This window comes from Gorilla gorilla, chromosome 12 (assembly GCF_029281585.2).
Source record: "Gorilla gorilla gorilla isolate KB3781 chromosome 12, NHGRI_mGorGor1-v2.1_pri, whole genome shotgun sequence".
Classification (NCBI taxonomy): domain Eukaryota; kingdom Metazoa; phylum Chordata; class Mammalia; order Primates; family Hominidae; genus Gorilla; species Gorilla gorilla.
Window position 1 is genome coordinate 100,425,473 of NC_073236.2, and position 21,982 is coordinate 100,447,454.

The 21,982-nt window shown below is 36.9% G+C and overlaps 1 protein-coding gene across 4 annotated transcripts in view; it reads left to right on the forward strand.

Moving 5' to 3' along the window:
• MAP4K3 (mitogen-activated protein kinase kinase kinase kinase 3) overlaps positions 1-21,982 on the forward strand; it is a 186,659-nt gene that overhangs the window by 55,309 nt on the left and 109,368 nt on the right. For 3 of the 4 annotated variants that reach the window (XM_019021178.4, XM_019021179.4, XM_063695929.1), the window contains exon 2: positions 2,434-2,491. The exons of the other annotated variant lie outside the window; for it this stretch is intronic. In XM_019021178.4, coding sequence (XP_018876723.1) covers positions 2,434-2,491 — 58 coding nt within the window. The remainder of the gene's footprint in view (positions 1-2,433; positions 2,492-21,982) is intronic. 4 annotated transcript variants of the gene reach the window in all.

Genomic DNA, 21,982 nt, shown 5'->3' on the forward strand with positions numbered 1-21,982 from the left:
TCTGAATTCAAAATTTTTAACTTTACACGTGCTAATATTTTATAATTTCTATCTTGCTCTCCTTTTTAAAAAATAAACTGCTCAAGGTGATTGAAAAAAAGAATAGCAGTTGCAGAATGTTAGAGATAATATTGACTTTTAAATTTACCTTTGTGTGTAACCTTGACTACAGTCATTTTAGAGATAGCAAAATATGACTTATTTTAGGCAGAAGACCAAGATTCTTGGTGAATCATAAAGCTTTAAAGACCCTTTATTAATAAACATGGATTTTACTAAGGAAAGGCTTAGAAGTGAAGTTTCTTAAGGACTTTCAATTGTCTGTTTCCCCTTTTTGTGAAATATCTTAATACTGCCAAATAAATTACATATTGGAAGATATTTCTAACATCATAGAAAGCAAAAGAACAGTAATCATTTTAGCTCTATGTTTTTTTCAATTAACCCTAAAAAACTGTAATTTAAAAACTGTTAGCCTTTAGGAAATTCTAGACTGATTTACCACTTGAAATAATTGTATTCATAAGTCAACCCTATAGGAAATATTGACCTTGGTAAACCACTCATCAGTAGTTAGTGTCATAATTTTTCTGTTAAATATATGCTGGTGTTAGTAAATCTATTTTTAGAAGAGTACATTGTGTACAGCAACCATTTTGGACAAACACTGTGTAACTTGTAAATAGAGAGTGTGCCCTCCTGTGGTCATTGGTAACAAAAATCTCAGCTATAATCGTCCTAGCTTTCTGAGTTCACATTTGTCTGCTCTTCCATAGTAGAATCACCCATACTCTGAATTTCTTCTCAGTAAGTAAAAAACCATAGCATGATTTTTAAATGGTGGCAGTTGTCTTATTTGGAGGAGATGCTAAAGGAGAATCCTACCAGAGAAAAGATATCAAAGTGTGAGGAGAGGCAAGTAGTTGTGATGGTGCTTGAAAAGCTTTATGACTATTATACCTGAATATTTTTCAGATACACTCTGCCTCCTTTACAGAATGCTCCCAGAATGATATTCTGGTTTGATTTCTATTTCATCATTTATATACGTTTCCTTCCTAGAGAAAGGAACTAGTATCCAGCACTGTCTATTTGAAACATCTATCCCATTTTATGGAAATTAAGTTTAATTTGAAATAAGTCTTCAAATCTCTTTTGTACTGCCTTGAGTGTTTATTAGTTATGGGGATTTTGTTTGAAGGAACAATTTTTAAATGAATTTTCCCTGCAAATTTTATTAATTTGTATGAGATCTCTTAATATATTTGTTCTTCTTAGAGTTAAATGGTTAAATTTTATATTTTCAGCAATGGCTGTTTCTCATATCTTAGATCTTTGGCTGGTATTTTTAGTGCCCTAGTATTCTTAGAAGAATTCCACTGTTAATGGTGTTACCATCTCTTGCCAGGTGATTCACTGATTTTCACCAATCCATTAATAAGAGAGTGTTGCAACTAGGAATAAATCTGGTCACATGAATGGATCTTTCTGTGATCAGGGAATGGCATGTATTGTTCTTCATTGGTGGTATGAAAATTATTTGTAGTTAACAGTTTAAAATATCAAATTGAAAGTTCTGATCCAATTATAAAACATTTTAAATTGACAAAGACTTACTGCCATTTTAATATAGTTTCTGCTTATTTATATGTGTATTATATATAATATATATTGTGTTATATGTACACATAAATACACATAATATAATTATGCATACTTATATACATAATTATACAGTTGTAAATGCCAGGAATCTATAATTTGATTTTTTAAAGTGATTTTTAATATGTGGCTTACAAAAATAGGTTTTGCATTGAACTACATGTATTTGACTGTACCATCAGATGTGTTTAAAAGGATGCAGGGGGCCTGTTTTCATAATTATATACACAATTGTGTTAGCCTTTCATATCCTAAAGCTTTTAAATGAAAAAATGTAAGGCTAGTTAATTAGTTCAACTAGCCTTTGAATGAATAGCAATACAGTGTAATACTTAAAGGGTCAGGCTGTGGAGTTAGACTGCCTAGGTTTGAATCCCAGCACTGTCGACTCACTGGCTATATGACCTTGTTAAGTTCTTTTGAGTTCTATGTCCTTTAGTTTCCTCACTTGCAAAATGAGAATAATATCAGTACCTATTTTATAAGGTTGTTGTGAGGATTAAATGAATTAATATTAAAACATTTAGAATAGTGCCTGGCACATCCATACTAACATCTAAGTGTATATTAGCTGTTAGTTTTGCCAATATTAAATTTATACATAAATGTTGAAATTTATTGTGAAGGATAAACTATTTGTTTTGTAAATATAACATTTGCATTTCTTTTAAAATATTTTTATATAACTGAAAACAGTAAGCTAAAGTGAAATTTTATACACTTTTTATGAAAGCTTTTTTCACAATAATCCTTTTTTCCTCTTTCTTTTAGGCACGGAATGTTAACACTGGTGAATTAGCAGCAATTAAAGTAATAAAATTGGAACCAGGTAAATTGTTTGAAATTCATTTTTTCTTACTGCTAGAAAGCCATGGGATATCTTAAGGCTTATTTTAATGATGTTTGGTCAACATTCTCTTGTTTTCCCCAACATCATCTGGGATAAATAGAGCTGCTTGTATGCCCTTTCCTCCACTTCTTCAAGTTCTGCATACAACACACCTTGCTCAGTTCTTCGCTGAAAAGTAACTGATAATTGGGGGAGGAAGGGGAGCTCCTGAAAAGACTTTGTTCTTTCTGAACTCAGTTGAGCTAACTTGTGACAAGCTGATAGTGGTTTATTTCCATGCTAACGTCTTGTGGTGTCAGTGTGATGTAGTGGAAAAAACAGAACTGAAATTTAGGTAGTTGTAGTTCAGTTTGTCTCCCACTCCCTTGCTCTGTGAACTTGGGCAAATAGCTTCATGTCTCTGAGTCTCAGTTTTTCTCAGGAGATCTAGCTTCCACATTCTGTATTTCATTGCTATCCCAGCAGTTGTCTATCAAATTGAGCAGCTTATTGTAAAGCCCCTTAAGGCTACTCCGTATTTTTTGTCTGCTTCAACTATGTTCTTTGAATTCCTCCTACTTCCCTCAAAACCCAAATTTTTCTTAGCTAATTACTCACTCTTTGTTTATTCTCTCTTAGAAACCCCTTCCCACTCTTTCTCCTTCCCACCATAAGCAAGTCTATAATTGTGCTAGTGTCTAGACCGAGTTCCACAGTAGTTAGTGCCTTTCTGATGACTTCTTCCTTTACAAGCTGATAATAAGAGTTTATTGGTGAAACAAGTTTTAGCTCCAGTATGAACAGAAATCCATTCAGAGACTTTGCAAGAGTGGAAAAACTTTTTCTGTTTAAAAAAAAAAAAAAAAAAAAAAAAAAAAAAGGCCAAATAGCCAATACTTCAGACTTTGTAGGTCATGTATGGTCTCTATATTCAGTTCTCCCTCTTTCCCTATAGTTTGCTCCCCCCTTATTTAGAGCATCAATAAACTTTTTAGAAGTGATATTAAAATGAAAATTTAAGGATGTGCTGATTGACTGTGACCAAACCGAACATAAATAAAATGAATTAAAAAAATTTTCCAGTTATACATATTTAGATTTTATGTAGTCGTTATATTCTAAACATCACAAGACAAGATGTTTATCTTTTTTCTGAATCTCCTACTCTTCAATTCATAAGAAATTTAAGAAGGATATTTGAAGTTGTTGAAATATTAGCTACAAAAAGAAATTTGGCATTTAAAGCAGGGCCTTCATTTTTAATCATTAAGCAGTGACTGTGTTACTTAATGAAATGGTTCTAATGAGAAGTATTTTGTGTATACATCATTCCCTCAAGAAACCTTCTCTTTCAGGAAGCCTTGCCTGACCCTGGGTCTAATTAAGATGATTCCTGAGTGATTAGCTCTGCTGTAGCACTGACCATAGCTATATTGTCATTCTAGACTTGCCTTTCTTTGTTTCTAAGTTTTAATCAAATTTGTGCCCCCAGCACTGAGCTTAGGGCCTGGCACATAGTACTTATTCTGTACATCTTAAAATTTCCTTAAAAAATTAAAAACTTGAAAAAGCTTACTGTTCAAGTCAATTATTTTCTGTTCATGAAATGTTCAAGTTGTTGCACTGTCAGTGTTGGACACTGCCATGTATATATTGATCAATGTATTAAAAGTAGAATATACAACTATACAAAAGGAAAAAAATAAAAATCATTCATATTCTGCCACCCAGAGAAAACAAAGGTTATCACCATAAATATGTTTCATCTATTACAGCTACCCATTTCCCCCCGCCACCAGTTATTTTGATCCCTCAATCATAAAATTCCAGCCCATAGTATTTCTGTGTATATGCCTAAAGTATAAATACTCAAAGTGTAATCACAAACAGGAACCCTCATACACAGCTGGTGGAAATGTAAAATGGTGCAACCACTTTGGAAAACAGTTTGTCACTTCCTTAAAGTGTTAAACATAAATTTGCCATAATGACCCAGCAATTCTACTCTTGCATATCTGCCGACACAATGATTGTCATGCACAAATGTTTATAGTAGCATTATTCACAGTATGTCTCAAAATTGGAAACAGTCTAACTGCCCATCAACTGATGAATGAATATGTTGTGTTCATACAATTGAATACTATTCAACAATAAAAACAAGTTGCTGATAGCATGCTGTAACATAGGTGACCAAAACGTGCTAAGTGAAAGGAGCTAGACACACAAAACTGCGTACTGTATGATTCCATGTGAAAGGTTCAGAAAAGGCAAATCTGTGGTGTCAGAAAGTTAATCTGGTGAGCTGGGGACGGGGTGGACTAACAATTATTGTACGTGAAGGGTCTTATGGGAATAATCTAGTGGTGGTTGTACAACTTGGTAAATTTACTAAAAGCACCATTGAATTATACACTTGAAATTGCTGAACTATCCAATTTAAACATATGCCTTAATAAAATTATTAAAGATACGTAACTAAAACCATTAACAACATTACAGTTCTTTATTAATAAGACCTACGCTTAGCAAATAGTTGCTACGTTATATCTATAGGTTCCCACTTAATTTCTTTTTATCTTTTTTCCTTGTAATTTTCTGTGGAAGTAACTCGATCATTTATCCTGTAAAGTTCCCCCCAGTCCAGATTTTGCTGATTGCCTTGCTGTAGCATCATGTAATATATTCTTTGGTGACTTGATAGATATCTCTAGAGAACTGAGTAGACTCCGGTTTTATTTGGGGTATGGAGGAGGGAACTACTTCACGAGTGGTGTTACGCTCACATTTTTCTAAGGTAGAGGGGTGTGTGTGTGTTTAAGAGACAGTTTCACTGTAGCCCAGGCTGGAGTGCAGTGGTATGATCGTGGCTCACTGCAGTCTTGATCTCCTGGGCTCATGCTATCCTTCTACCTCAGTCTCCCAAGTAGCTAGGACTGCAGGCGTGTGCCATGACACCCAGCTAATTTTTATTGTTTGTAGAGACAGGGTCTCACTATATTGCCCAGTTTGCTCTTGAATACCTGGTCTCAAGCGACCTCTCACCTCGGCCTTCCAAACTGCTAGGATTACAAGCATGAGCCACTATGTCTGGCCTAAATTAGAGTTTTTGATGGCTAGTCTTCCATTTTTTGGAAACAAAAATTAAGTCTGAAATAGTCTAGTGCAACATGTTGGATTTTAAGAATTTCTGTCTAGAGTTTGTTCCTTTTTCCTTTTTTTTACAGCTGATAAGCAATTTGAACCTGAAGCAAAATAAAAACTTACTCAGACATTTTGACCAAATTGTTTAAATGTGAAGTTACTCCAAGGTGTCTGACTGTTGCTTCTCATCTTAATTATGCAGCTTTAAATTTAAAAAATTTAAAAATTTTTTTTTAATTTTTTTTTTATTTGTGATGGAGTCTTGCTCTGTTGCCCAGGCTGGAGTGCAGTGGCCCGATCTCAGCTTACTGCAACCTCTGCCTCCCAGGTTCAAGCGATTCTCCTGCCTCAGCTGCCCGAGTAGCTGGGATTACAGGGGTGCACCACCACGCCCGGCTAATTTTTGTATTTTTAGTAGAGACGGGGTTTCGCTGTCAGGCTGGTATTGAATTCCTGACCTCAGGTGATCCACCCGCCTCTGCCTCCCAAAGTGCTGGGATAACAAGCGTGAGCCACCGCACCTGGCCTAATTTATTTTTAATTTTAATTTTAATTTTAATTTTTTATTGTTTTGAGATAGAGTCTCGCTCTGTCACCCAGGCAGTGGTGTGATCTTGGCTCACTGCAACCTCTGCCTCCGGGTTCAAGCAATCTTCATGAATAGCTGGAATTACAGGCATGCACCACCATGCCTGGCTAATTTTTGTATTTTTAGTAGAGACAAGGTTTCATCATGTTGGCCAGGATGGCCTCAAACTCCTGGCATCAAGTGATCCGCCTGCCTGGGCCTCCCAAAGTACTGGGATTACAGATGTGAGCCATTTTTAATTTTCATGGGTACATAGTAGGCATATATATTTCTGGGTTACATGAGCCATTTTGATACAGACACGCAATGCATAATAATCACACCAGGGTAAATGGATATCCATCATCTCAAGTATTTATCCTTTGTGTTTCAAACAGACCAGTTATACTCTTCTAGTTATTTTAAAATTTATGATTGGATTTTTTGTTGTTGTTGTTACTAAAGTCACCCTGTTGTGCTTGCAAATACTAGGGCTTATTCATTCTTTCTAATTTTTTGTACCAATTAACCATCTCCAAATCCGTTCTACCCCGCACCAAGGCCTGTAAGCTTCCCAGCCTATGGTAACCATCCTTCTACTCTGTATCTCCTTAAGTTCAATTGTTCTGAGTTTTAGCTCCCACAGATAAATGAGAACATGTGATGTTTGTCTTTCTGTGCCTGGTTTATTTCACTTAACATAATGACTTCCAGTTCCACCCATGTTGTTGCAAATGACAGGATCTCATTCCTTTTAATGGCTGAATAGTACTCCATTGTATATATGTACCACATTTCTTTATTCATTGATCTGTTGATGGACACTTAGGTTGCTTCCAAATCTTGGTTATTGTGAATAGTGCTGCAGTAAACATGGGAGTGCAGATCTCTCTTCAGTATACTCATTTCCTTTCTTTTGAGTATGTATCTAGGAGTGGATTGCATGATTGTATGGTAGTTCTATTTTTAGTTTTTCGAGGAACCTCCAAACTGTTCTCCATAGTAGTTGTGTTAATTTACATTCCTACTGACAGTGTAGGAGGGTTCCCTTTTCTCCACATTCTCACCAGCATTTATTGCCTGTCTTTTTGATAAAAGGCATTTTGAATAAGGGGAGATAATATCTCATGGTATAGTTTTGATTTGCATTTCTCTGATGATCAGTGATGTTGAGCACCTTTTCATATACCTGTTTGCCATTTTTATTTCTTTGAAGAAATGTCTGTTCAGATCTTTTGCCCATTTTTAAATTGAATCATTAGGGTTTTTTTCCCCGGTGGAGTTGTTTGAGCTCCTTATATAATCTGGTTGTTAATCCCTTGTCAGATGAGTAGTTTGCAGATATTTTCTGCCATTCATGGGGTTGTCTCTTCTCTTTGGTGATTATTTGTTTTGCTATGCAGAAGCTTTTTAATTTGATGTGATCCCATCTGTCCATTTTTGCTTGGTTGCCAGTGCCTGTAGGATATTGCTCAAGAAATCTTTGCCCACACCAGTGTCATGGAGATTTTCCCCAATGTTTTCTTGTAGTATTTCCATAGTTTGAGGTCTTAGATTTATGTCTTTAATCCATTTTAATTTGATTTTTGTATGTGGTAAGAGGAAGGGGGTCTAGTTTCAGTCTTCTGCATATGGATATCCAGTTTTCTCAGCACCATTTATTGAAGAGACTGTCCTTTCCCCAGTGTATGTTCTTGGTATCTTTGTTGAAAATGCATTCACTGTACATGTCTGGATTTATTTCTGGGTTCTTCATTCTGTTCACTGATCTATGTATCTGTTTTTCCAGCAGCATGCTGTTTTGGTTACCATAGCTCTGTAGTATAATTTGAAGTCAGGTAATGTGATTCCTACAGTTTCTTTTTTTTTTTTCCTTAGGATAGCTTTGGCTATTTTGGGTCTTCTGTGGGTCCCTAAAAATTTTAGGATAATTTTTTCTATTTTTGTGAAGAATGTCATTCATATTTTGATAGGAATTGCATTAAATCCTTAGATTCTTTTGGGTAGTATGGACATTTTAACAATATTGATTCTTCCAGTCCATGAACATGGAATATCTTTCCATTTTTTTTTTGGTGACTTCTTCAATTTCTTACATCAATGTTTTATGTTTTCATTGTAGAGATCTTTCATTTTTTTGGTTAATTCCTAGGTATTTTATTTTATTTTATTTGTAGCTATTGTAAATGGAATTTATTTCTTGATTTCTTTTTCAGATTGTTCACTTTTGGCATACAAAAATGATACTACTTTTTCTATATTTATTTTGTGTCCTGCAGCTTTACTGAATTTATCAGTTTAATAGTTTTTTGGTGGAGTCTTTAGATTTTTCCAAATATAAGATCATATAATCTGCAAACAAGGATAATTTGACTGCTTCCTTTCCAATTTGGATGCTCGTTTATTTCTTGCTCTTGTCTGAATGCTCTACAAAAATTTAATATATAAATATATGTAATATATATTATATGTATAAAGGGATCAATTCAGCAAGAGGATGTATATAGATAGATGTGTGTGTATGTATACGTATATATATATACATATATATATAGAGAGAGAGAGGATATATATGTAGTGACCTTCTTAGCTCTTCTTACAGTTTCTGTTTTGAAATCTATTTTTTCTGATATAGCTACTCCTGTTCTTTTCTTGTTTCCATTGGCATGGAATATCTTTTTCCATCCCTTTATTTTAATCTGTATATCTTCATAGGTGAAATGTGTTTCTTGTAGGCAACAGATCATTGGGCCTTATTTTCTTATCCATTCAGCCACTCTGTTTTTTGATTGCAGAATTTAGTTCATTTGCGTCACATCAGTGCTCAAAAACTTGTGGATTTTGGAGCATTGTGTATATCAGATTTTTGAATTAGGGAAATTCAACCTGTATTGGCAAGAGTTAAACATTCCACTCTTTCCTGGAGAATCTAAGTCACTTTGACATAGAGAAGCAGTCTTGATTTACACCCCAGATGGCAGAGCTTCAGGTAAGAGACAGTGTTCACATCCATCGTAACTTTGTTGCTTATAAGGAAAAAGAACCTTGGATTCATTTTATAATCCAATCCTGAAGTCTGCCCCTTTACATACAGCTCTCCTTTGCTCTAAGCCTATCAAAACACCACTTCATTTAAATTTCACCTCAATTCCATTTTATTCAAAATATTACAAAAACTCTTATCTTTTCTTTTGGTGAGATGCCCTAAGATTTCTCTGGCGTGTGGTTTTCCTCTTTGCAATGGGTCAGTAAACCTGAACTTGTCAGATGACGGGTTTGTTCCTGTGGTCTGTGGCTGATCCGGCTAGAACACTGCGAATTCTTGAGACTTATTTGGAAAAAAAAAATTAAAAATGGATGAAGATGAGAGCTATGGCAGAGCTTGCTAGTAGAATAGAACTTATATATGTATTCTTTGGGGCTTTATTTTCAAGTTCTGATAAGGGGTTATATAAATAAGTTATAGATCTGGAATCTTTTCTTTTTGTGATTTAAAGTCAGAATTTAAAAGTTACTTATACTCATTTGTGGTATTGTTTGCAGCACTAGTTATTATAATATGATACAAATGCAGATAGATAACAGTGATTCATTAGGTAGCAACTCATAGGAAAAACTCTTCTAAATGGGGAAACTCATTCCTTTTCCAACACAATGAAAACTACTGAGGTTGGTAAACAGAGAAACTTGTAGTGAGAAAATAGGGTATTATGCTTTGTTTCCGTGAGAGCAACATGCATTAAATTGTAAAGCTAAATTTTAAAAGTGCAAAAAAGTACCAATAAGACCTTATTCCACTATTTTTTCATGGACCTCCAAAGTTAAATGTTATGGAATATTCTCTCCTGCCAGCCTTTGACATTAGTTTTTTCTTTCCTTAGAGGTAGTAGAGGTGCTTTCTGCCTCCTTATCTTTCATCATAGAGTGGCAAAACATTGGGGATATGATTTATCTGGTGCCTTTTCCCATCTCCCTTGAGTGTTTTTGTGGATCCCTTGCCAGCATATGCTTATTCAGTGCTGCCTTGTGTTTATTGCCATCATGAATAGAGTAGTTGTTACATCATTCATGATAATTATTCTTCAAAGGTTAATCATGGATTGCTTAGCCACTCTTAAATATATTAGAATCATACTATGACTTGAGGCTGACTGAGCTGGAGAGATTGAATATTTACACATTGAAAGGTAATAATGCTCCAAAATAAAAAAGCAACTGACAAAGGATCTGCAATGTATTTCTTATTCTCAGTCCTCTGTTTATGACCAGTGATTTGGCTTCAAGGATGTTTATTTAGCACTTAATTTAGTTAGAAGGAAGATACGGAGATATGGTTCCTGCCTTCCAGTAACTTGTTATCCAATGTGAAAACTAGAATGTTTATGTAAGTAGCAGCCTAACTACGGAGAACCCACTGAGCAGAGTGTGTGTGCATATGTAGGTGGTGGTGCTGGCAGTAAGCAACGGTGATGGCTGTGACTAGAAAGACTTAATTCATGGGTCACTGAAGATCTGCCTTTGACTATTTACTCCGAAATACTCTGGGCTGGGAATATCTAGGTAGGATGCTGTGTGAAAAAATACACATAGTGCAGAGTGGCTGATATAGCCTAACTTAATACTTGGTGGGTTCCATAGATGCTGTGAGTTCCATTTCCCTTGGGATAAGGAAGTAAAACTTCAGATGAGCCTTCAAGACTGGCTAGGATTTTGCTAGTAGAATAAGAGAATGGAGGGTATTCCACATGAGGATAGTATAAAAGCGAAGGTAGTATGAAAGTACTAGGCCTGTTTGGAAGTAGTAGTTTGATTTGTCTAGAGTAGTATGCTCTATGTGTGAGCATGGTGGGAAATAAGTGGAAAACTGACGATAGTTTATGGAAAGCCTTAAATACTAGCCCAAAGCAGCCAGGCCCAGTAGCTCACGCCTGTAATCCCAGCACTTTGGGAGGCCAAGGCGGGCAGATCAGCTGAGGTCAGGAGTTCACGATCAGCCTGGCTTGGTGGCTTGCACCTGTATTCCCAGCTACTTGAGAGGCTGAGGCAGGAGAATCACTTGAACCTGGGAGACGGAGGTTGCAGTTAGCCAAGATCACGCCACTGCACTCTAGCCTGGGTGACAGAGCAAAACTGCATCTCAAAAAAAAAAAAAAAAAACAAAAAAAACTAGCCCAAAGATTTAGATTTTACCCTGTAAAACAGTGGGATTTCATTTGTTTTTACAGGTTAGTAACATGGTCACAGTATAACTGTAGGAAGATTCAGTGTACACAGGCAGATGGGAGAGAAGCCCTGCTGGTAAGAACACATGTTACTGTTGTGACAGCCATGCTTGAGTTATGTGCAGAGGGAAGGAAGGGGTGACTACATGAGATTTTAGGGTGGATAGAACTTAAAACGTGATTGATAGGTTACAAGGGATAAGGGAGAGTTATGATATATGTAAAAATTGAGTTTATGGGAAGAATAGGTTTGTTGTTTTGATTTTAGAAACTCATTTTCATGAGTTTTATACAGCTATGGTTTATGCCTATGTAACCTCAAGAATAGATCAGGAGCTGCTAAAAAAAATTATCTTTAAATCAGATCTGGTGAGAGAACAGAAAGTTGAGAGATTAAAAACGTCCAAAATTAGAACTATTTTATTTAACTTTTTTTCTTTTTTGGGATTTTTTTTTTCTCTTTCTTTTAGAGACAGGATCTCACCCTGTCACCCAGGCTGGAGTATAGTGATGTGATCATAGCTCACTGCAGCCCCAACTCCTGGGCTCAAGCAATCCTCCTGCCTCAGCCTCACTACTAGCTGGTATTAACAGGTGTGCATCACCACACCCAGCTAATTTTTTAGTTTTTTTTGTAGAGACTGGGTCTCGTTGTGTTGCCCAAGCTGGTCTCAAACTCCTGGCCTCAAGTGATTGTCCTGCCTTGGCCTCCCAATGTTCTGAGATTACAAACATGAGCCACTGTGTCCAGCTAAAACTATTTTAAACAATATGTCATTGTTCTTGTTGGTGGGCATGATAAAAACAGAAAAATTTTTGCCCATTGTATTCTTCACTTCCCTTAAAATCTACACCGTGCTCTATTTTTCCTTTTTCTGTCCTTACTCCAGAAACATTTTTTGAGTCTACTATAATACTTACTTTACATATAGAAACTGTAGGGTTGCTGCCATAATTTTTAGTAGGCAGGGGGCGCGATATACTCCAGAGGATTTTCACTAGAAATTCAGTCCTGAGTTACGGGTACCTTCCTTATTTTGGGCCTTCCATCAGAACCACTCGGGTAAACCTGGCTCTCAAAAGAGCTGGATCCAGGTAAGAAAAGGAGACCCAACAGGTTTATAGGTCAGGAAGCTCAAGTTAAGCCCTCCTTCCCTGACTACCTGGACGCAATCCGTTTGCACTAGAGAATGTTTTCTCAAATATTCCTTTAAAATAAGAAAGGAGTGGAACTGGTTCTTTGGGATGAAAAAAATCTTAATTCTTTTTATGTACAAAGCACAGATATATGTATGTATATATGCATAATACATAAACATGCAGAATATCTGTGGTATTAAAATTTCTTGGGGAGAGGCATTAGGAAAACAGAGTTGGGAAACACAGCATTAGGGTAGACATTTTTTCTTTTTATCTTAAAGTTGAGGTCTCACTATGTCGCCCAGGTTGAATCAAACTCTCACCTCAGTCCCCCAAATATCTGGGACTACAGGCTTCCAACACCATGCCCAGCACTAGAGTCAGACTTTTTTTTAGGGAGCCAGGGCCATGGTTTCTTTCTTTTTTTTTTTTCCTTTTCCTTTTCTTTTTTTGTTTTTTTAGATAGAGTCTCATACTGTCACCCAGGCTGGAGTGCAGTGGCACAGCGACAGCTCACTGCAGCCTCAACCACCCAGGCTCAGTCAGTCCTCCCATTGAAGCCTCCCAAGTAGCTGGGACTACAGGCTCACACCACCATACCCAGCTTATTTTTAATTTTTCTACAGATGAGGTCTCACCATGTTGCCCAGGCTAGTCTGAAACTCCTGGGCTGAAGCAGTCCACCTGCCTTAGCTTCCTAAAGTTCTGGGACTACAGGTGTGAGCCACTGTGCCTGGCTTCTTTTTTTGTTTATATAGTTTGAGCAAGGGAATTTCTACTTGGCTTTGTGGAACCCAAGTTCAAAGGCCATTCAGTAACAATGTATGTAAATGTAAGTGATACTTATCTTAAACATTAATCAAGAACACTTAACTAAAATACAGCCAAACAAATAAATAGACTCTAAGTTATTTTTATCAGGTGAAGTATTTGAAGGGTTGTTTTCTTCATTCTCATTTCTGAAAAAAATACAAATATTGCTGTTTTAATCATTTTTTCATTTGTTTTGAAATAACTAGGAATCAATAGGATTATTAGATACTTCCTTTGTATTTCTGTGTTATTGATCAGAGCTTTAATATTTCTTCAAAAATTCAAAGTTGGGTGCTGCTTCTGTGGTTTTAGAAAAGTTTTTTCTAATTTTATGTTGTAATTACTTAAGCCAATTTCTTATCTTTTTAAAGATTAGCCAGTGGGTTTCAAGATACCCTGATAATTTAATATAGTGTTTCAGAGTATTTCCTGGTACTCCAGTAGTTTGACACAGTAATTGACAACTTAAGAGAAGTTGGAATATTAGCCATAGATTACTGTGTAAATCAAAAAATAAAGTTCCAAGGCCTCCCAACCATCTAAATGAACCCCTCCACTGGGCCAAAGGCATTCCGAAGTTACCCTGAAAAATTCAGGCCATGATGGAAGCGGAGGTGGAACTACGCCCTCTTCCCTTTCGGAATTCAGGGAAAGCTGACTGGTATTAACATCAGTACAGATCTTACATCTCAAGAGAAACATTTCGTCTGAAATTTCGTCTGAAACATTTACGTCTGAAGAGACGCCTACTACCTGGAGGTTTCATCTGTATGGTAAAACCTTGGTCTCCGCAACCCCTTATCAGAACCCAGACATTCCTTTCTATTGATGATAACTCTAAACCAATTGCCAATCAGAAAATTTTAAAAATCTACCTCTAACCTGGAAGCTACCACCTCCACCCCCACCCCACCACCCTGCTTCAAGCTGTCCCACCCTTCTAGATCAAACCAATGTAAATCTTAAATGTATTTGATTGATGCCTCAGGTCTTCCTAAAATGTATAAAACTAGGCTGTACCCTGACCACCATGGGCATATGTTCTCAGGTCTCCTGAGGACTCTTTCATGGGCCATTGGTCACTCATATTTGGCTCAGAATAAATCTCTTCAAATATTTTACAGAGTTTGACTCCTTTCATGAACAACTGAAGTAGTTAATTTCATTTATTGTTTCTACCATATGAAATGGAGTTTAGAAATTATGTATTTTGAATGACACCACACATGAAATTAAAAGTTAATTTGAAATTGACTTTAAAACACTTTTACATGTAACGTAGATGTATGTTCTCACTTCTCTGTGTTTAAAATAGAATGGAAATGGGAAGATTTGAGAGTGAAATACCCATAACAATGGCATGAGAAACCTTGTTTATTTTTCATAGTCTAAGCTTACATTTTTCTCTTGGCTATAGGACATTTTAAAAATTACTATGGCGTAACCCAACAATAAAATTCTAAGCCCACCAACCGACTGATGGAGGCTCTCCTCAGCCAAGGGCATTCCAAAGTTAACCTGAAAAACTAGTTCAGGCCGTGATGTTACCATCATAATGAGACTCCGACATCCTCATTATACCCTCCTCCCTTTGGAATTCAGGCTCAGCTGACCAACATTAACATTTAAATAGAGATCTTAAGACTAGTGAACGGACTTTTTATAGCAATAAGACACAAAATTCCAGCCCGACTCTAGTATAGCATCACATGACAGATAGCAGGCCCCGAAAGAAATAGAAGTATTTTATCCCAAGTATATTTCTTTGATATATTTTGAAATGGTCCTGCAAAGCTGTCTCTTGTGGGGGAAATCTGTATTCTATAGAGGATTCATTTTTCCTTTCCAGGTCTTTTTCCTGATCCAGGAGAGAATTAACGGAGTCTGGCACTTCATAGGTCTGACAAAAGCTCTGAAGTCTGCTACCTGGAGGCTTCATCTGCATGATAAAACCTTCATCTCTGCTACCCATTATCTTTATTTTTTTATTTTTTTTTTATTTTTTTATTTTTTGAGACAGAGTTTCTCTCTGTCGCCTAGGCTGGTGCAGGGGCACCATCCTGGCTCACTGCAAGCTCCGCCTCCTGGGTTCACGCAATTCTCCTGCTTCAGCCTCCCACGTAGCTGGGATTATAGGCATATGCCATCACGCCTGGCTAATTTTTGTATTTTTAGTAAAGATGGGGTTTCACCATGTTGGCCAGGCTGGTGTCGTACTCCTGGCCTCAGGTGATCCACCCACCTTGGACTCCCAAAGTGCTGGCATTACAGGCGTAAGCCACCGCACCTGGCCCACCTTACACGTTTTGATTGATGTCTTATGTCTCCCTAAAATGTGTAAAACCAACCACTTTGGGCACATGTTCTCAGGATCTCTTGGAGCTGTATTACAGACCACTGGTCATTCATATTTGGCTCAAAATAAATCTCTTCAAATATTTTAGAGTTTGTCTCTTTTTATCAGTGGTGGTAAAAACACGTCACATGATACCTATTCTGTTAACAAATTTAAATATTTAGTACAGTATTGTTAACTATAACCATTATGTTATACATTATGCTCTAGAATATTTTCATCTTGTGTGACTGAAATTCTTTACACATTGAACAGCAACTCCTAATTCTTCCTTCCCCCAGTCTCTGGCCATGACCATTCTGCTTTCTGGAGTGCAAATGTCTCTTTGAGATTCTAATTTCAGTTCTTTGGGGTATATACCCACAAGTGAGATTGCTGGATCATATTGTATTTCTATTTTTAATATTTAGAGGAACTTCTATACTGTTTTCCATAGTGGCTACACCATTTTACATTCCCATCAACAGTGGACAGGGGTATTCATATCCTGGACAACACTTGCTATTGTCTTCTTTTGTTTTTTTTTTTTTATAATGGCTATCTGAACAGGTGAGAAGTGACATTATGTTTTTGATTTGCATTTCCCTGAAGACAGTAATGTTGGGCATCTTTTGACATAGATCTGTTGGCCATTTGTATATCTTTTTTTGAGAAATTTCTGTTCAAGTCCTTTGCTCTTAAAAAAAAAATCCCCAGTATGATTACTGTATAAATGACAAAAATTGTATACTGTTTGTTTACAGTTTACAACATGGTATTCTGATGCATATGTATGTTGTGAAATGATCAAATCAAGCTATTTCATATATCCATCACCCATTCAACCATAGCTCTTTTTTTTTTTTTTTTTGAGACAGAGTCTCACTCTGTTGCCCAAGCTAGAGTGCAGTGGCACAGTCTTGGCTCACTGCAACCTCCACCTCCTGGGTTCAAGCAGTTCTCCCACCTCAGTCTCCAAAGTACCTGGGATTACAGACACCTGCCACTATGCCCAGCTAATTTTTTGTATTTTTAGTGGAGTCTGGGTTTTGCCATGTTGGCCAGGCTGGTCTCAAACTCTTGACCTCAGGTGATCCACCCACCTCGGCCTCCAAAAGTTCTGGGATTACAGGCGTGAGAGCCACTGCGCCGAGCCCTTTGCTCATTTTTGAATCCATTTATTTGGTGGGTTTTGTTTTGCTGTTGCATTGTAGGAGTGCCTGATAACCCCTCATCAGATATATGGTTTGCAAATATTTTCTTACATTCCATAGGTAGTCTTTTAATTCTGTTTCTTGTGCTGTGCGGAAGCTTTTTAGTGATGGAATTTCAGTTGTCTGTTTTTGCTTTTGTTGCCTGTGCTTTTAATGTCATATCCAAGTAATGATTGCCAAGACTAATATTATGAATGTTTTGGCCTGTGTTTTTCTATAAGAGTTTTATAGTTTCAGGCCTTGCATTTAAGTATTTAATTCATATTCAAGTATTTAATAAATTAAAGCTGAATTTTTTGTGTATGTAGGATAACGTCCAATGTCATTCTTTTGCATGCTGCCATCCAGTTTTTCCCAGCACCTTTGTTGAATACTGTTTTATCCCATTGCATAGTCTTGGCATCCTTGTGAAAGAGGATTTGACCTTATATGCAGGTGTTTATTTTGGGTTTTCTTTTCTCTATTCCATTGGTCTATATGTCTGTCTTTATGCCAGTGCCGTATTGTTTGATTGCTGTAGCTTTGTAATATGTTTTGAAAGCAGGAGTGTGAGACCTCCAGCTTTTATTCTTTTTTCTCAAGATTGTTTTGGCTATTTGGCGTTCTTTGTGGTTCTATCTAAATTTTAGGATTGTTTTTTCTATTTCTGAAAGAAAAAAGTTGCTGTTTGTTTTCCAGATTACATTGAATTTGTAGATCGCATTGGGTAGTACGAACATTTTAACAATGCTCTTTCAGTCCATAAACATGGCATGTCTTTCCATTTATTTTTCTAATTAAGCGTTTTGTAATTTTCAGAGTACAAGTCTTCCTCCTCCTTGGTTAAGTCTATTACTAGGTATTCTTTTTGATGCTGTTGCAATTGGGATTATTTTCTTAATTTCCTTTTCAGATTGTTGTTAGTGTATATAAATGCATTTGACTTTGTATCCTGCAACTTTGCTGAATTTGTTTATTAGTGCTAACAGTTTTTTTGTGGAATCTTTAGAGCTTTCTATATGCAATGTCATGTCATCTTCCAGCAAATATAATGTTACTTTTTCCTTTTCACTTTGGATGTCTTTTATTTATTTTTCTTGTTTCTGGCCAAAGGACATTTAACATGATCCAGGATAAAGAATCAGAAGGATGAGAATTATTCCAGATGTATCAATTCTAAATAAGAGCTACTTATTTCAAAATAATATCTATTAGAAAACTGTTCCTTCATGTTTATTTTTTCAGGTGAATATAAGTATAATTTTTTCAGGATTCAACTGGCATTTTTATTGGAATTACATTAATACAGTTATCAATTCATAAGGTACTTGCTGTCTTTACCATAGTAAGTTCTCCTATTCAGAAGGGAAGTGTCTTTTGTTTTTTTCAGGTCTTTTATCTCACAGAATACTTTGTTTTCTTATTTTCCTTTAGTCATCTTTATTTCTGTCTTCTACATGTTTAACATCTTCATGACTCTAATAAGCTAACATGGTTTTCCAGAAGCATCTTGACAGATGTCATTATAATGAAATAATTATTTACAATATCAAACAGCTATTTAACATGAAAACTAACAGCAGAGCAGATTCTGTTTTAAATGATAATTTAATAATATTAAATTAAATATTTAATATTTAAATAAAATGTAGTTTAAATAATGTTTAAATAATCATTTTAAAGATTTTAAAAGCAAGTTTAAACTTTGTATGGAACCTGTGGGTTTTAAAGCTTATTCTTAGGTACACAATTTTATTTGACATATTCTAATATGTTATTGAAGGATTTTAAAAAATTGTTTCTGCCTTTTTTTCAAGTGTTTGTTGTCCAGGAGCACAGTCATATATAGTAAATAATGAAAATTTTGTATTTCTACTGTTTATACCACCTTATTTTTTTTTTCTTTTGGGTTTCAATTGGTTATTACCTTTAGAATAATTCATTAATTCATTTATATTGAAAGAGTCTAATGTGCTAGGGAAACACATATAAGTAAACATATAATATGTTAAGTGTGGTACATGGGGAAAAATAGAGTAAGGGGGCATAGAATTGTGACTATGGGTAGTTGCTATAATACATATTATAGTATCACGTTATTACATAAAACGTGATATAATTGCTATAATGTAGAGACAAAAGGGTGTTGGGGAGAGAGGGAAAGAGAGAGAAAGAAAGAAACAGAAGAGAAACGGGAGGCAGAGACAGACAGATTTGCCTGAGATGATACAACTAGTAAGTTGTGAAACCAAGTTTCATAATTAGATATTCTGATTTCAAAGTGCATATCCTTAATAGTGACACTGTGCTAGATATGTAGACAAGGCCAGCAGCAAAGTATGGACTTAATGTGACAGAAATAAGGGACCTTTTCAGGGTTCATCTTTAAGCTGTTATTGTTTTGATTGTTGATATAGTTTAGCTGTGTTACCACCCAAATCTCATTTTGAGTCATTCCCATAATCCCTACATGTTATGGGAGGGACTTTGTGGGAGGTAATTGCATCATGGGGGGCAGTTACCCCCTGCTGCTGTTCTCGTGATAGTGAGTTAGTTCTCATGAGATCTGATGGTTTTATAAGTGGCTTTTCCCCCTTTTGCTCATACTTCTTCCACCTGCCACCATGTGAAGAAGGATGTGTTTGCTTCCCCCTCTGCCATGATTGTAAGGTTACTGAGCCCTCCCCAGCCATGCCACACTGTGAGTCAGTTAAACCCTTTTCCTTTATAAATTACCCAGTCTTTGGTAGGTCTTTATTAGCAGCACGAGAATGGACTAGTACAGTAAATTGGTACCAGGAGTGGGGTGCTGCTGTAAAGATACCTGAAAATCTGGAAGCAACTTTGGAATTGGGTAACAGGCAGAGGTTGGAACAGTTTGGAGGGCTCAGAAGAAGAAAAGAAAATGTGGAAAAGTTTGGAAGTTCCGAGAGACTTGTAGGGCTCAGAAGACAGAAAGATGTGGGAACATTTGGAACTTTCTAGAAACATGTTGAATGGCTTTGATCAAAATGCTGATAGTGATATGGACAATAAAGTCCAGACTGAGGTGCTGTCAGATGGAGATGAGGAACCTGTTGGGAACTAGAGCAGAAGTGACTCTCGTTAGGCTTTAGCAAAGAGAGTGGCGGCATTTTGCCCCTGCCCTAGAGATCTATGGAGCTTTGAACTTGAGAGAGATGATTTAGGGTATCTGGTGGAAGAAATTTCTAAGGAACAAAGCGTTCAAGAGGAAGCAGAGCATAAAAGTTTGGAAAATTTGCAGCCCAACAATGCAATAGAAAAGAAAACCCCATTTTCCTCAGGAGAAATTCAAACCTGCTGCAGAAATTTACATAAGTAACAAGGAGCCAAATGTTAATCACTAAGACAAGGGGAACATGTCTCCAGGGCATTTCAGAGACTTTTGCAGCAGCCCCTCCCATCACAGCCCTGGAGGCTTAGGAGGAAAAAATGGTACTGTGGGCCAGGCCCAGGGCTCCCCCTGCTGTGTGCAGCCTAGGGACTTGGTGCTCTGCATCCTAGCCGCTCCAGCCGTGGCTAAAAGGGGCCAGTGTATAGCTCAGGCCATTGCCTCAGAGGGTGCAAGCCCCAAGCCTGGCAGCTTCCACGTGGTATTGAGCCCACAGGTGCACAGAAACCAAGAATTGAGGTTTGAGAACCTCTGGCTAGATTTCAAAGGATATATGGAAATACCTGGATGTCCAGACAGAAGTTTGCTGCAAGGGTGGAGCCCTCATGGTTCTGCTAGGGCAGTGCGGAAGGGAAACATGGGGTTGGAGCCCCCACACAGAGTTCCCACTGCGGCACTGCCTAGTGGAACTGTGAGAAGATGGTCACTGTCCTCTGGATCTCAGAATGGTAGATCCACTGACGGCTTGCACTGTGTGCCTGGAAAATCTGGAGACACTTAATACTAGCCTGTGAAAGCAGCCAGGAGGGGAGCTGTACCCTGCAAAGCTACAGGGGTGGAGCTGCCCAAGGCCATGGGAGTCCACCTCTTGTTATCAGCATGACCTGGATGTGAGACATGGAGTCAAAAGAGGTCATTTTGGAACTTTAAGATTTAATGACTACCCTGTTGGTAGTCATTAAACTTTAAGATTTAATGACTATCCTGTTGGATTTCAGACTTGCAAGGGGCCTGTAGTCCCTTTATTTTGGCCAGTTTCTCCCATTGGAACAGCTGTATTTACCCAATGCGTGTACCACCATTGTATCTAGAAAGTAACTCACTTGCTTTTGATTTTACAGGCTCATAGGTAGAAGGGACTTGCCTTGTCTCAGATGAGACTTTGGACTTGGACTTTTGGGTTGATGCTGGAGTGAACTAAGACTTTGAGGGACTGTTGGAAAGACATGATTGTGATTTGAAATGTGAGGACATGAGATTTGGGAGGGGCCAGGAGTGGAATGATGTAGTTTGGTTGTGTCACCACTCATGTCTCATCTGGAATTGTAGTTCCCATAATCCCCATGTGTTGTGGGAGGACCCAGTGGGAGGTAATTGAATCATGGGGGCAGTTACCCCCTGCTGCTCTACGCGTGATAGGAGGCCTATCTTTATAATGTATTTCTCATGAGCCTTGAACAAAGTTCTTTAAATCCTTTGGATTATTAATGTATTAAACTCTACTTTTTTCTTACCCAAATCTACATTTTTTATTTACCTTTAAAAATTGAGTATGTGGAATTTTTCTTTGAATTTTTTTCCCACAAAAATGTTGAATTTAATTTGACCATTCTCACAATCACATAGAGTTGACTTAATAGTACAAAATGATACACTTTGGATCAGTAGTATTTCATGGGAAAGCTGCAGTTGAAAACCTAAAGCCACTAATACATTCTATTAGAAATAAAAGGAATAATATATAGGCAATTAATTATATAAAACATGCTAACAATTGGATGAAATTAAACCAAAAGCTGATATTCTGGATTTACAGTCATCATAGAAAGGAATTATGTGGTGTTGTAGATTCATTCAGTCAACAGTTCTTTATTGATCACATCTTTGGTACTAGGGGTACAAAGATGATGAAGACATAATCCTATCCTAGAGGACTTTGTATT